General features: G+C 44.2%; 1 protein-coding gene across 3 annotated transcripts in view; it reads right to left on the bottom strand.

Moving 5' to 3' along the window:
- Positions 1 to 1,105: 1,105 nt before the first annotated feature.
- The window catches only part of PTP4A2 (protein tyrosine phosphatase 4A2), a 29,264-nt gene continuing 13,563 nt past the window's right edge, over positions 1,106 to 16,806 (bottom strand). For all 3 annotated transcript variants that reach the window (XM_070764453.1, XM_070764455.1, XM_070764454.1), the window contains 4 exons: positions 14,835 to 14,927; positions 7,031 to 7,161; positions 4,475 to 4,549; positions 1,106 to 1,395 (listed from right to left, as the gene is read on the bottom strand). In XM_070764453.1, the coding sequence (XP_070620554.1) occupies positions 1,287 to 1,395; positions 4,475 to 4,549; positions 7,031 to 7,161; positions 14,835 to 14,927 (408 nt within the window). In that variant the 3' untranslated portion in view covers positions 1,106 to 1,286. The remainder of the gene's footprint in view (positions 1,396 to 4,474; positions 4,550 to 7,030; positions 7,162 to 14,834; positions 14,928 to 16,806) is intronic.

Below are 16,806 nucleotides of genomic sequence, written 5' to 3' on the forward strand. Positions count from 1 at the left end.
GAAGCAATTTGGCAGAGAAGTAAGTTAAAATGAACAATCGTACACACAAAACTTCCCGCCTTTCCTAATCGAAAATCAGTAATCAAAACTGAACCCAGCTTCCCGATATTTTACACAAAGACGACACAAACAGATGAGGCGTTGACAAGTATGTGATCAGCAAGTCTCCCTTAAGAACCTGGTGAAGAGTTAAAAACAAGGCAATCAGTGGTTAAGGTGAACTCTATGAGAGGCTAAGCCGGACAAATGCCCAAAGGCTGCCAACGGATGGAAAAGCCGCATGAGAAGACTTGACTCAACTGTTAGGATCTCTCTAGGGAGGAAACGTACCGCCTTGTTTCATCCATCCTGGATGATACTGGAGTTGGCATTTTAAACGTTTTCATCAAAAACATCAGAGTCTTTGCTGGAAGGTGTTTTTCCCTCTGCTTAAATTGCAGGAAGTTAACTTCTAACTCAAAACATTTAGGTAACATGTAACTGTAGACAAATGTTGAGCAATATATCTCAGCACTGAAGACAACATCGGAAATACCCACCATCGTGTAATTTGGACATCTGCATAATAAGAGCATGAAACAGTATCACAACCACCAGCATTATGAAATGAGCCCATGCCCCAGCCTTCTTCCTGGTGCCTCTTCAGGTGTATCCTGAAAGACACCTGTAGATACCACCTAGTGAAGGGCTTTAGCCCAGAGTATCAGGTTCACTGACGCTGCCTCTCCCTCCTTGGTACAAACAACAACCCGTTGCCAGCAAACATACACACATACATTTATCACACTGTTTCTAAAAACACCCCACAGGGTTTAAGGCTGCTGCTCGCTCGCATGGACCATACAAAACTTCAATTCTATCTTCCAGGTTTCAACAAAATGAAAAGAGAATCCACTTCTAAAACTAAAAAAAATAATAAATTCAGGTTAGGACCTCATTCGGGCTCCCCGTCTTACTCCACCATTACAAATTTCTGCACATACTCCGGTGTCCCTCAAAACACAAAGTCAATTTGGTTTTCTTCTACCAAAAAATACAGAAAAGCAAGGGAACCCCCATCACTTGGCCGGTGTTCAGACTGTAACACGAGAAGACAACCCTGCACTGAAATGTTTCGTTTTAATTTTATTTGAGTTGATCACAATCATTATCATTAGGAGAAAGGCGGAGGAGCCTTGACTCCACGGCAGCCAGGATGTCGCTCAGTGTAAGAATTACAATTCCAGATTCCACGAGTCCAGAAACACGGCCATGATAGCGTCAAAGACATCGCCATGGGGCTTGGCTTACTGCACGATGCAGTGCCCGTTGGCATCTCTAAAGCGTAGCCTCATCTTCGGTCGGTATTTCTCCAGGTAGAGCAGCTGCTTGGAGTTGAAGGCTCCTCTCCTCTTCCTGGAACACAAGAGCATTTTGGGCATTAGTGCATGATCGCTGAGTCCCTGAGTAAAACAGAACCGCCCCAAGGGTGGACAATTCTACGGAGAGGGGCGGCATACAAATATAAGAAATAATAATAATTTATAATAATAATCTTTCGGCTGTGGCGAGGGGGGCGTTTGCCCAGGTTCGCCTGGTGCACCAGTTGCAGCCCTATCTGGACCGGGAGTCACTGCTCACAGTCACTCATGCCCTCATCACCTCGAGGCTCGACTACTGTAATACTCTCTACATGGGGCGACCTTTGAAAAGTGTTCGGAAACTTCAGATCGTGCAGAATGCAGCTGCGAGAGCAATCATGGGCTTCCCCAAATATGCCCATGTCACACCAACACTCCGCAGTCTGCATTGGTTGCCGATCAACTTCCGGTCACAATTCAAAGTGTTGGTTATGACCTATAAAGCCCTTCATGGCACCGGACCAGGGTATCTACGAGACCGCCTTCTGCCGCACGAATCCCAGCGACCGGTTAGGTCCCACAGAGTTGGTCTCCTCCGGGTCCCGTCAACTAAACAATGTCGGTTGGCGGGACCCAGAGGAAGAGCCTTCTCTGTGGCGGCTCCGACCCTCTGGAATCAGCTCCCTCCAGAGATTAGAACTGCCCCCATCCTCCTTGCCTTTCGTAAACTCCGTAAAACCCACCTCTGTCGTCAAGCGTGGGGGAACTGAAACATCTCCCCCTGCCTATGTAGTTTTCTGTGTATGATATGACTGTATGTATGTTTTTTATATATTGGGGTTCCTTGCTTTTTAGACTTTTTAAAATGTATTATTATTATTTTAGAGTTTAACTATTAGATTTGTCATTATATATTGTTTTTATCATTGCTGTGAGCCGCTCTGAGTCTACAGAGAGGGGCGGCATACAAATCTAATTAATAATAATAATAATAATAATAATAATAATAATAATAATAATAATAATAATTGAAAACTGCATCCTATCCAGCCCTTCCACTTTATTACCCCATGACAACAAGTCACGAGACAAATAAAGTTATTGGCGTGTGCACCCACAAGGGACAGTGGGTCCACAGATTCTATTAAGGCTGCAATTTAGTTCATTGCCACCTGCATTAATTCAACAACAGGGAAGACCCAGCAATGGACCTGCATTGATTGTCAGTTTGCTTCCAGGTTCAAAGTGTCACCTTTAAAGCCTTTCATGGCATTGGAAGAGCCCCTAATGGCTTTGGTCTCCTCCACTCAATCCAGCACTCACTTCTGGAGATCCTGTCAGCTGAGGAATTTCGGCTAGTGAGGTCAAGGAGGACCACCCCTGGACCATCTTGCCCCCAAAGATGAGATCCATCTCCACCCTTCTGGCCTTCCAGAGGAGAGTTAAAAGCTTGGCTGTGCCCGTTGCCCTGGGGCCCTGCTACTGGAGTTAGAGACAAATGTCTATCCGTGTCTTCTCCACACGCTTGGTTTTAACCATTTATCTATTTAACTGTTGTTAAAAGTAATGCTTTTATGTTTACGCTTTTATTGCAAGCAACCCAGAATCACATGAAGCTGGTCACATATAAATTTAATAAATAAATGTCCCTCTCTTTGCAAGGAGAAAAGAGTAGTGTCCATAACCCAATCAAAATATCAGAAGTGTTAGGATAAAATGGGATTGTTTGGGGAGACGTTAATTTGCCAAATGTCTTAGAGGAAAGATGTGATAATATATATATATTTTACAAGCAAGCTGGGTTGGTGAGATAAATCCATACGTTAAAAAACATGTGGCATATGAAAAGAAATACAGGCCCCCTTTGCTAGCGGCAGCCCCTTTCTTCAGTTAAATGCTGTAGGGATTATCTCTTAAAGGGCACTTGCTACACAGAAAACGTAAGTTTCCATGGAAATGGTACCATTCTCACCTGGACGAAAAACCTTCAGCAGGGAAACTCCCACATCCAGGCTGCCCAAACATTCCAGAGGAGTTGGCCAAAATCCCAAGAAAGCAAGACAAGTCAGCATTAAGTTGCTCTCTTGCTTAAAGCTTGTTATGTCCTTTAGGGCAGTGTTTCCCAACCTTGGCAACTTGAAGAAACTGGAAGATAAGGGGAATTCTGGGAGTTGAAGTCCAGATATTGTTGTGGTTAGCTCTGGCCCAGCTCCTGCCCCAAGGACATCCACATGCCGCAGGCCTGTTTTGCCCCCGGTGGAATCTGATGATGAAGGCTCCTCTGACCAAGAAGACATGAGTGACAGGGAGGAGGAGAGTGGGGCAGACAGCTCAGAAGGAGATCAATTCTCTTGCTCCTCCTTGGATTCGGAACAAGAGTTAATGATACAGCCACGCATGCGGAGAGCGATGCATAGGCAACAACAACTGAGAGATTATTATCAAAGAAAATGAGGCCACCTGTGGTTGGGTGGGGCTGTGGTCATTAGTGAGGCTGCTATAAAGAGCAGCCTGTGGGTTTGGCCATTGTGGAGGATTATCTGATCCTTGTGTTTCGTGACTGCTTTGCTGACTTTGACCTTTTGTGTGCTGATTTTTCCCCGCTTCGAAACTAAACCAGAGCAAAGTGTGTGTCACTTTGTGAAAGAAGAAGGACTGTGAATTGCCTCACAGCTGCAAGCTAAGTATCACAGAACTGATAAGGGACTTGTAGAAATTACCAGTTTGTTTGGAGACCAGTGCTCTTTGCTATACCAAAAGAGGGCTTGGTTTAAGTGAATTTTCATTATAAAGAACATTGTTTTGACTTTTCAAATGTGTGTGTGTCTGCAATTTGTACCTGTGAATTTTCGGGAGGAGTCTACCAGAGAGCCCGACAGAACAGATATCTTCAAGTTGCCAAGGTTGGGAAACACTGCTTTAGGGAACCTTCTCTACTACCAGCAGAAATCCCAAACACAAATCCCTTTTTTTCTCATCACCAGCTGGGAGGAAGTCTGAAGTAAGGTTTTATTCACAGCTGCCTCTGCACAAAACCAGGATTGCTGCAACCATTGTGATAGAAACCTCCCCTCCAGGCAAAAACTGAAGAAGCGGAAGGAGACAGAATCCCCCAGGAGATCAACCCCACTCACTGTCTTATAAACTGCACAGCGTCCTCATACTTCATTCCACATTCAATGAGAGCAAGGGCAACCAGCACTGGAGCTCTAGAAGGGCAAGAGACATTAAGACAGATTTAAAATTGGTCCAATAAACATTCAGGAATAAATGCAATTAGTACAGTCATTGGCCCAAGACAGTTTCTGCTTTGCAGCAACCGAACACCTGTTCTGATCTCGATTCAAGTCCAAGTCAATGGTTTTCTGGGTGCCAATCAGAAGTGATACAGCTTGTACATTTTGCTGAAACAGCTCATTACAAATGAGACATGAAGATACCTTTGCTTTGTAATTAGGAACAATTTTTAATGGGCTGATTTAATACTGCAACCTATATTGGCAATCCTTACAAAGGAACTCATGCTAACATCTCCGGGACCGCCTTCTGCCGCACGAATCCCAGCAACTGATTAGGTCCCACAGAGTTGGCCTTCTCCGGGTCCCATCAACTAAACAATGCCGTTTGGCGGGACCCAGGGGAAGAGCCTTCTCTGTGGCGGCCCCGACCCTCTGGAACCAGCTCCCCCCAGAGATTAGAACTGCCCCCACCCTCCTGGCCTTTCGTAAACTCCTTAAAACCCACCTTTGCCGTCAGGCATGGGGGAATTGAAACGTCTCCCCCGGGCCTATGCAGTTATGTATGGTATGCTTGTGTGTATGCTTGCTTTTAATAATGGGGCTTTTATTGTTTCTTTTAAATTATTAGATTTGTTATATATTGTTTATTATTGCTGTGAGCTGCCCCGAGTCTACGGAGAGGGGCGGCATACAAATCTAATAAATAAATAAAATAAGTAACAGTCTGGGCCTACCTTATCCATCCTTCTTATTGCTAAGAACCCAGAAAGGTATTATTAGCTAACATATTGATATCTCAAGATTGCGATATCACAGGCCATTAGCATAAAAAGGAAGCCTAACACCAAATCAGACAATCCTCCGCCAACAGCCCGATGCTCAACACACTAATGCAGACTAATGGGTATATTAACACCGCAAAATGTTTCACATTTGAAACATCCCAAGCTCAAAATAGATATTTCAAGTTTGAAACAGGTTGGTCTTACTTTTTCTGAAAATTCTACATCTCTGGATATCCAGGGGGGGAGTTAGGACTTTTCGGCTCCTACCCTTGGCCACTCCTACTTCTACTACTAGCTGTTCACCAGGGCCCCTCCGTCCCACAAGCTTTGGCGCACCCATTCAATTAAACACTGTTTGCCTTAGGTTTTTAGCCACCCAGGACAGTTAGCTGACAGTCAATTAATTGATTGATTGATTGATTGGACTTTTATGCTACCTGCTAACTGTGGATGCCAATCACTGTTTGAGAGTAATGGTCTGCCAGATCAGCAGTGATTGACAGACTCGTAAGGGAAGAGGAAGGGTTCTCCTTGACTTACTGCATGTCCACCATTGAGCCTCGAATTGCAAAATGAGATAGCTGTTCGGTGAGTTTTCACCTACCGTAGTCACTTTTATGCAGACATACAAATAATGCCAACTGACAGGCAGCTGCCTTCACTCAAAAGAGACTGGGCCACACACTCATCCAGTGGTATCTGACACAAGGGATAAGCAAGTTTTGACAGTACAGCGATACCTCGTCTTACAAACGCCTCGTCATACAAACTTTTCCAGATACAAACCCAGGGTTTAAATTTTTTTTGCTTCTTCTTACAAACTATTTTCACCTTACAAATCCACCACCGCCACTGGGATGCCCCGCCTCCGGACTTCCGTTGCCAGAGAAGCCCCCGTTTTTGTGCTGCTTGGATTTCCCTAAGGCTCCCCTCCATGGGAAACCCCACCTCCGGACTTCCGTGTTTTTGTGATGCTGCAGGGGAATCCCAGCAGCACAAAAACGGGCGCTTCTCTGGCAACAGAAGTCTGGAGGTGGGGTTTCCCAGCGAGGGGAGCCTCAGTGAAATCGCAGCATCGCAAAAATGCAGAGGTCCGGAGGTGGGGTTTCGAGGACTTCGGTGTTTTTGCAATGCTGCGATTTCACTGATGCTCCCTTCACTGGGAAACCCCACCTCCGGACTTCCGTTGCCAGTGAAGTGCTCATTTTTGCAATGCTGGGATTCCCCTGCAGCATCGGAAAAACACAGAAGTCCGGAGGTGGGTTTTCCCATGGAGGGGAGCCTCAGGGGAATCCCAGCAGCGCAAAAACGGGTGTTTCGGTTGACAAAAGGGGTGAATTTTGGGCTTGCACGCATTAATCGCTTTTCCATTGATTCCTATGGGAAACATTGTTTCGTCTTACAAACTTTTCACCTTAAGAACCTCATCCCAGAATCAATTAAGTTCGTAAGACGAGGTATCACTGTATATCTGGCATAAGTGGGCAAGAATATTTCCTGTCAATACCACAATAAGCCTGAAACGGCTGCTACAAGACCCTCTTTTATAAAAACTTCACAAATAAATGCTAAGCACAGCCTCATGCAATTTGCCTCTTTGCTCTGTTGTCCCCCCCCCTTCTGCCCCCACCCTCACCCCCCGGTTCCAACACAAGACAATGTTTACCTTCCCAATCCTGCCACGCAATGCACAGCGACACAGCAGCCTGGCTCCTCACGGAATTTGGTTTTCAGCAGGTTGAGCCAGTCGTCCACAATTTCACCAGGGGGTGGGGCTCCATCGTCAAACGGCCAGTCCTTGGGAAGAGAAGAAGAGGGACATCTAGCTTGGTCTGAAGGGTTAAGATGCCCGTCCAGAGACTGGGAGCTTACACGTTCTAGTCCAGCCTTAGACATGAAAGCCGTATGGGTGAGTTTGAGCCAATCGCCAGGAGACGATGGGTTCTAGTCCCGCCTTAGGCATGAAAGCCATCTGAATGGAGCAATCGCCAGAAGACATGTCTAAAGTGATTCTCAGTCATCCAGATCATGGTTTTCTCAAAGGTGGTTTTCCAGAACTGGACAGTTTTCAGCAGTTCCAAGAAGATCCCACACCCACTTGCACTGATTCAGGTGACCCATAGGGCAGGCCTGGCCCCCCAAGTGGCCTCAACAGCTCTCAGAAAGAGTGCTAATGGCCAGATGATTGAAAATAAATATGCTTCCATCCCCCATTACCAATATCAACTCCAAATTGAAGAAGTTTCTTGGAGGGAACGCAAGTAGGATGCTTGGCTGCATAGCTAGAGGTATAACAAGCAAGAAGAGGGAGATTGTGATCCTGCTGTATAGAGCGCTGGTGAGACCACATTTGGAATACTGTGTCCAGTTCTCGAGACCTCACCTACAAAAAGATATTGAGAAAATTGAACGGGTCCAAAGACGGGCTACAAGAATGGTGGAAGGTCTTAAGCATAAAACGTATCAGGAAAGACTTCATGAACTCAACCTGTATAGTCTGAAGAACAGAAGGGAAAGGGGGAACATGATCGAAACATTTAAATATGCTAAAGGGTTAAATAAGGGAAGTGTTTTTAATAGGAAAGTGAACACAAGAACAAGGGGACACAATCTAAGGTCAGTTGGGGGAAAGATCAAAAGCAACATGAGAAAATATTATTTGACTGAAAGAGTAGTAGATCCTTGGAACAAACTTCCAGCAGACATGGTTGGTAAATCCACAGTAACTGAATTGAAACATGCCTGGGATAAACATATATCCATCCTAAGATAAAATTCAGAAAATAGTATAAGGGCAGACTAGGAATGGCCCAGATTGAGTTCATGAAGTCTTTCCTGATACGTTTTATGCTTAAGACCTTCCACCATTCTTGAAACCCGTCTTTGGACCCATTCAATTCGCTGGCTGGGGAATTCTGGGAGTTGAAGTCCAAATATCTTCAAGTTGCCAAGGTTGGGAAACACTGCTCTAGCATATGGAACAGAAGGACAAAAGACTGACATGGAAAGAAATAAAGCAAATGTGGGCACTGGTTGTCAAAGTCAAAGGTTTATCAAATCCCCAGAACAGAGAGCTCTGCAGCTTGTGCTATCAATAACACAAAAACAACAAGGCTCTAAAAATAAGCCACAAATCCCACCTTGTTAAAACACGTGCAGGGAAAGATTGGCTCTCAATCTAGGCTGGTGACAGCTGGACGTCTTCCCAGAATCTACAAGCATCTGGACTCTCTGAACATCTGGACATATTGAATATCTCACCCAGTCCAGATGACATTCATCAAACCCAAGGCAGATGTTCCTGTTGCTCTTCCTCCTCCTCCTCCTCACAAAACCTCTGATTCCAAAGATCCCAATCCACTTAGTAAAGACAGCAGATTTCATTTTCAAGAAACGTGTTTCAAGCATTTTTTGTTAGACAAGACCAGAGTCAGATCTTTCAGTATTTTTTGACCCTAGTTTACATTCTGAAAAAGGTACAATCTGTATTTTAATCCACCCATATTCAGGTTAGTAGATCCCAAAAGTTAACTGAGCAACTATCACCATACCAGAGATAATGGCACCGTGTCAGGTAGCACCTGGCTAAACAAAGCAGCTAATTTTTAAAATGTTAATTTCCAATTACAGTGTTCCCTCGATTTTTGCGGGTTCAAACTTCGCAAATAGCCTATACCACGGTTTTTCAAAAAATATTAATTAAAAAATACTTCACGGTTTTTTTCCTATACCACGCTTTTTCCCACCTGATGACATCATACATCATCGCTAAACTAATATTTTTTGCAAATAAATAACAAATAATAATAATAATTGTTAATAAATAATTATGTTTATAAATATCAGCATCACTAAGTGTCTTATTCAATGGTGAGTACCAGTAATAATGGTGAGTAAATGGTTGTTAAGGGAATGGGAAATGGTAATTTAGGGGTTTAAAGTGTGAAGGGAAGGCTTGTGATACTGTTCATAGCCAAAAATGGTGTATTTACTTCCGCATCTCTACTTTGCGGAAATTCGACTTTCGCGGGCGGTCTCAGAACGCATCCCCCACGGAAATCGAGGGAACACTGTAAAACATTTAATGTTACATTTCTGTCCAGAAACAGCCAAAGAGATGCAGGAGCGGGCCAAAGGCAAACAAACTCAACAAGCTAGGATAGTGAAGGATAGTAAAGCAAACAGGACAGCGATCCACACAGCCTGCCCCATGAACAGAAGTCCCTGGAGATATCAAAGGAAAAACTAGCAGCCAGGATGCAGGCATCTTTGCTGTAATACATCCTATAGAGCAGACCTGGGCAAGGGGCGGCCCACTTTCCTGATGAATCATGAGGAAAGCAGGAACCGGAGGAGTCCCGACAGACGCGGTGAGCTCTTTCATCCTCACACTTGGACCCCGACCTCCTACCAAGAGCATCCGAGCACAGAAACCACGCAAACACTCCAGCGCAGTGACTGTGGTGCACCGTGTTGCCATAAAGCAAACAATTAGGGGTCTGTAGAGTGGGTCTGTGTGTTTAGGTCAGGCCAGGGTCTAGGTCTCTACAGTATTGGGTAGAACTGAGTTAATTATATTAGTCCGTGTTGCAGCATAGCAAATTATGTTAGAATAGGATTGTATTAAATCTGGACCTCTAGCATAAATATAATCACTACAGGGCTCAAATAAAACATCTCACAATAAACAAAGTTTTCACCACTCTGGACAGGACATTATAGGATCAAAAGGGGGAATTTTCATTGCCTGGAGCACACAACAGCAGGGTGATTAAGGAAGATTAGCTAGATAAGGAAGAAGACTTCAGAGAAATTAGGTTTGAATAAACCTCTGCTCTTAGGAAGTTCCAAGGAAATTGTTTCTTGGTATCTATGGGAAAGGAAGAACTCAAAAAGATATGTTTGAAGTTGTATGGTTGGATGTATCATTTGACATGCACAGTATATGTAATTATACCCCATTTCCTTATGTTCCCACTTCACCCAGAGAGAGACAATGTGTCCAGGTTCTTCTTTCTAGGATTCGCTTTCGTGGGTGACACCACACACGGCTGGGTTGCACTTAGCCCCTTTTGAGGACATCGTCTTCACTGGGGACTTTGACAGCATCCACAAGTCCGGCCCTCTAAAACCATCCCAATTTCTCATGCAGCCCCATGGCAAAATTAATTGCCCACCCCAGATATAGAGTTGATTTCACAAGTACATTGTGTTGTAAGCCCTCCTGAGAACATCATGTTATTGGCAAGAAGCTCCCACACGCTACTGCTGGAAGTCAATTCAAGCTCTTCAGTGAATCAACATCTGTTTAAAACTCAAAAGCTCTTTCATTGCACAGCTATGCAAGACTTTTCCTGCAGTGCCTTATCAGAAGAGGTGTCCTGCACCAGAGGAACTTCCCACCCACAAAATGAGGTAGAAGAGCTGTGGTTTAGGGCAGAGCTACTGAAATTGAAGCTGCCGCTGATAAGTTCTTGGAATTGAGATGTCTTCTGAGCAGCAATAGAAGCTGACTAAGTTGCAAAACTCATAAAGTACACCCTTCAATTCTGACGGAGACCAAAAGGACAAGAGCTGCATTCACGGCTACTAGGACTATATTTATAGCTTGCTAAATTTGTTTCGTGTTTGTTTTCCTTCCCAAACAGCCATGAACTGGCTGTTATTGTTCCCAGTTTCACATGTTAGAGGACAAATTCGAAGCCAGGAAGAACAGTTTTTAAACATACCCGTTTGTTAGATTTATATTCTGTCTTTCCTTCAGGAATTCAAAGAACCATATACTGTGGTACCTCAAGATACGAACCCCTCGTCTTACGAACAACCCGAGATACGAACACGGGGTTCAGAAAATTTTTGCCTCTTCTTACGAACTTTTTTCGTCTTACGAACGCCAAACCCGAACTTCCAGGTTCAGCGTTCGGGAGGCTGCCGGGAAGCCCCCCGGCTGTTTTAAAAGGTTACAGCGGGGCGGCGGGGCTTCCCAGCGGCTTCCCGAATCCAAACTTTTGCCGAACTTACTGGTTCGGCGTTCGGGAGGCCACTGGGAAGCCCCGCAGCCCGGCTGTCACCTTTTAAAACAGCCAGGGGGCTTCCCAGCAGCCTCCCGAACGCCGAACCCGGAAGTTCGGGTTTGGCGTTCGGCTTCGGGAGGCTGCTGGGAAGCCCCCCTGGCTGTTTTAAAAGGTGACAGCCGGGCGTTGGCGTTTTTTTGCGGGGGGGTTTCCCCCCCTGCACGGATTAATGGATTTTACATTGTTTCCTATGGGAAACAATGTTTCGTCTTACGAACCTCCCCCTGGAACCAATTAGGTTCGTAAGACGTGGTATTACTGTATAGTGTTCTTTCTTCCCATTTTCCCCACAGCCCCAGAGAAATAGGTGGGGGAAAGAGAGTAAGCCTGCTCCAAAGACAAAGGGGCTTCCAGGAAAGAGGAGAAGCTAGACCAACATGTTTACCCCTCTTGCGCTGTAGCTCTTTAGGACCACAATGCATATATTAATACAAACCTGCAAATTGGTATCTGTCTTCCAGGCAAATAATTAGGCTCACGTGCTGCTCAAAGCTTGCTCTCGGAGCCCGCTAAATATAATTTACAAACATATTCAACTCCTCCAAAACCACCAGAGTCGAGTTGCGTTTTGTTCCAGGCACAGCGACTTTCCTGTGACACCTTCTAATGAAACCATTCTTAGAAAAGAATTTTGTTATCTTTAATCATGCCTGCTTTTCAAGCACAAGCTATTCTTGGAAGCCTACACATGAACTTGTGACGTTTCAACAACTGCCATGGATATAAAATCCCATGACCATCCCCTTCTCTTTTCCTTTATGGAATGCCGTCTTTATCACTAACGTTATAAAAGAGGGCATAGGAACTAAATGTAATCTGCCAAGGCAAAATTAAGTGCATTGTTCTACAGGCACCTTGGGAATGAAGAAAGTGGGAGTAGCAGCAAGGCCAAGGTCATCTGTTGGTTTGGAGAGATTCCTACTTGAATTTCCTTGGCCTACAAGTAGTCTCTAGAATTCACTGAATACGTTTTTCCCATCTTAATCTGGTTTTTCCTGATTAACTGCAGGACTTACTTTTTATTGTCTTATTAGATAATCAGAAAAATGCAAAGAATAAGGAAAGTCAATCTTAGAAACATAGAAGACTGACGGCAGAAAAAGACCTCATGGTCCATCTAGTCTGCCCTTATACTATTTCCTGTATTTTATCTTACAATGGATATATGTTTATCCCAGGCATGTTTAAATTCAGTTCCTTTGGATTTATCTACCACGTCTGCTGGAAGTTTGTTCCAAGGATCTACTACTCTTTCAGTGAAATAATATTTTCTCATGTTGCTTTTGATCTTTCCCCCAACTAACTTCAGATTGTGCCCCCTTGTTCTTGGGTTCACTTTCCTATTAAAAACACTCCCCTCCTGGGCCTTATTTAACCCTTTGACATATTTAAATGTTTCGATCATGTCCCCCCCTTTTCCTTCTGTCCTCCAGACTATACAGATTGAGTTCATGAAGTCTTTCTTGATACGTTTTATGCTTAAGACCTTCCACCATTCTTGTAGCCCATCTTTGGACCCCTTCAATTTTGTCAATATCTTTTTGTAGGTGAGGTCTCCAGAACTGAACACAGTACTCCAAATGTGGTCTCACCAGCACTCTATATAGCGGGATCATAATCTACCTCTTCCTGCTTGTTATACCTCTAGCTATGCAGCCAAGCATCCTACTCGCTTTCCCTGCCGCCTTTTTTCTTATAATGAATTATTTCTGCATATTTCTAAAGATTCCAAGCAAAGTGAAGATACCTGGGCTAACCAGGTCGATCAATCCTTATACTGTGGGTGGTTCTTTAGAGCAGGGGGTCTCCAACCTTGGCAACTTTTAAGATTTGTGGACTTCAACTTCTAGAAGCTGGGACTGATTTTAGTATTAGTACCCGGATTAATAACTGGGACCAGAATCTCAATCACTGATGGAAGCAGAGGTTAAGCAAGACTGCAATCACATTACTGGGAAGGGCATTTGCAACAAAATCAGAAGTGTTTCACAGGTCACAATTAATTCAAATGTTCCTAAATGGCTGGTTGTTAAGCAAGGATCACCTGTTCTTCTCCTAATGACTATGTTGGGTTTAGCTAACAGCAGCAACAGAGATTGTCGGGATCGCTGCTGCTAAACAACGTAGTCACATTTTGTCACACTTCCCAACTGCATCACTCAGCAATGGAAATTCCAGTCTTCCATACAGACATTATCTGAAGACTATCTATATATACAGAGTGTTGTGGTTAGCTCTGGCCCAGCTCCTGCCCCAAGGACTGTGGGTGTGGGGGAGACATCCACATGCTGCAGGCCTGTTTTGCCCCCGGTGGAATCTGCTGATGAAGGCTCCTCTGACCAAGAACACATGAGTGACAGGGAGGAGGAGAGTGTGGCCGACAGCTCAGAAGGAGATCAATTCTCTAGCTCCTCCTTGGATTCCGAACAAGAGTTAATGATACAGCCACGCATGTGGAGAGCGATGCATAGGCAGCAACAACTGAGAGATTATTATCAAAGAAAATGAGGCCACCTGTGGTTGGGTGGGGCTGGGGTCATTAGTGAGGCTGCTCTAAAGAGCAGCCTGTGGGTCTGGCCATTGTGGAGGATTATCTGATCGTTGTGTTTCGTGCCTGCTTTGCTGACTTTTACCTTTTGTGTGCTGCTTTTTCCCCACTTTGAAACTAAACCAGGGCAAAGTGTGTTTCACTTTGTGAAAAAAGAAGGACTGTGAACTGCCTCACAGCTGCAAGCTAAGTATCACAGAACTGATAAGGGACTTGTACAAATTACCAGTTTGTTTGGAGACCAGTGCTCTTTGCTATACCAAAAGAGGGCTTGGTTTAAGTGAATTTTCATTATAAAGAACATTGTTTTGAATTTTCAAACGTGTGTGTGTATCTGAAATTGTATCTGTGCATTTTTGGGAGGATTCTACCAGAGAGCTCGACAGAACACAGAGGATGCCAAGCAACATATATGACTTGAGCCACTATTTAATTCCTACCTTTCGGCTGGTTTGCAATTTACAATACATCAAAATATGCTCAGCTGACATGCCGCTATACACTATTCAGATCATAATCATGGGTTGCTCAGAAAACAAGCAGTTAACCACCTGCGACTATTTCCTCTGTGACTTCTCTAAGTTCAGTATTATCTGCCGAACTGACCAATTTGAAATCTTTGTTCTGATATGAACAGGATGCTATTTATACCTTCTTCCTCTAAATGAGTAACTTGGTCATAGACCTACAGGAAGAAAAATGCAAGCTGCTTTACAGCCCAGGTTCCAAATCAATGTTACACAGATGCAGCATTAAAAAAGACATTTAGCAATGACATTGAAATATTGCATATTGTCAGCCCCATTCTGTTTGTGACTGTATTTCCCAAAAGATTGAAAAATACTCACCAGAACTTGTATTCCTTCTTTTTCAACAGGTGCTTTATCATAGGTAGCATCACAAACTCGCACCAAGGTGGTCACGCCGTATTTCTTCAGCTCCTTTTGTGAACAAACAAGAAAGATGTCCATTTATTTCTCAGAGTCAGGGGGCAAAGTGTCACTTATGGAGACATGTAACTTTGTTAATAATTATTAACTTACAGCAACCTATAAAAAGGAAGTATTTTTGCTGCAATCTAAGATGGCTGCCCTGGGGCCTCTGTGTCAACAATGCATTAAAAAAGAGTAATATTATACAGCAGTATTTAAAAACTTTGAACCCTTTGGAATTTTCAATATTTCTAGATAAATACAGATGGTTTTTAAGTTACAATTGTAATGGAGGATCGACAATGGTCTCTTCAAAGCAAGTCAAAGGAATGACACTGTTCCTTTACTGAAATAGACTGACATTTATTTTTACCACTACTGAATAGTTAAAGTGACTAACCTAGATATAGTGAAATACTTAACTACCTAAATTGGTGCTGGCAAGTTCATCACCCACACAGATATTAAGCAAAACCTCATTTGACTACTCTGCTTAGCAATCCCAGTTGCTGCTGGGCGAATCTCACATGGTTACGTTAGGACTCAATGAGATCCAAGACATTATGGGAAGAAACTGCCTCTTCTTCAATGCATCTCCACCAATCTCTGCCCTTTTGGCTAAAGACTTGATTGCTGCCACCAAATGCCCCTGCCACTACCAGCTGGGAATCTTGCCAGAATAAAGGAGCCAGCCATCAATGAAAGACAGTGCAGGACACACACCCTCCTCCTATAGGACTTTTTGCCTCTTCCGCTTCTCCGAACCTGTTTCGTGCCCAGCCTTCAGCCCCGGCCCCCAAGCCATTTGTGCTGCCTTTTCTCCCTGGCCCTTTCACCAAAGGGGCTCAAAAGCACTTTCACCCTGGCCTTTTGGGTGCAGGGGACACTTTCCTGTCAGCCAATCAGAGGATTTGTTCCTTTTCATTCACCTGAGTGTGTGTTTTAATTTGATTAGAAGGCAGAAATTGAAATAACAAATGAGCGCAGTTTTCCTGTCTTTATCTAAAAAAAGTTATCTACTTCGTGGAATCTTTTCTGATTCAATACAGTGGTACCTCAAGATACGAACCCCTTGTCTTACGAACAACCCAAGATACGAACCCGGGGTTCAGAAAATTTTTGCCTCTTCTTACGAACTTTTTTCGTCTTACGAACGACAAACCTGAACTTCCAGGTTCGGCATTCGGGAGGCCACTGGGAAGCCCCGCAGCCCGGCTGTCACCTTTTAAAACAGCCGGGGGGCTTCCCAGCAGCCTCCCAAACGCCAAACCCAGAAGTTTGGGTTTGGCGTTTGGCTTCGGGAGGCTGCTGGGAAGCCCCCCGGCTGTTTTAAAAGGTGACAGCCGGGCGGCGGCGGTTTTTTGCGGGGTTTTTTCCCCCCTGCACTGATTAATGGATTTTACATTGTTTCCTATGGGAAACAATGTTTTGTCTTACGAACTTTTCATCTTACGAACCTCCCCCTGGAACCAATTAGGTTCGTAAGACGAGGTATTACTGTAATTCCAAAACAAAATTACATCCCCTCCTTAAGAGTCCCACCCCGTCCTTCATTCCTTGTGCTTAGCGTTAGGCATTGGCTTAGGAATCAGTGTTTCTCAACCTTGGCCGTTTGAAGATGTGCGGACTTCAACTCCCAGAATTCCCCAGCCAGCGAATGCTGGCTGGGGAATTCTGGGAGTTGAAGTCCAGGTATCCTCAAGTTGCCAAAGGTTGGGAAACACTGATCTACTCCATGTAGTTTCTATGAAAGAGGGTCCCTTTTTTGGTAGAAGCCCATGGGGGCTGTACTTTCAAACGAATGAATTCTTTTCAATAACCTGTGAACCAAGAGCAAAGGGATTTTTATGAATGGGTTGCGTAACATTACTTTTCTTTTGATACGCTC

The sequence above is a fragment of the Erythrolamprus reginae genome, chromosome 11 (assembly GCF_031021105.1).
Source record: "Erythrolamprus reginae isolate rEryReg1 chromosome 11, rEryReg1.hap1, whole genome shotgun sequence".
Classification (NCBI taxonomy): Eukaryota; Metazoa; Chordata; class Lepidosauria; order Squamata; family Dipsadidae; genus Erythrolamprus; species Erythrolamprus reginae.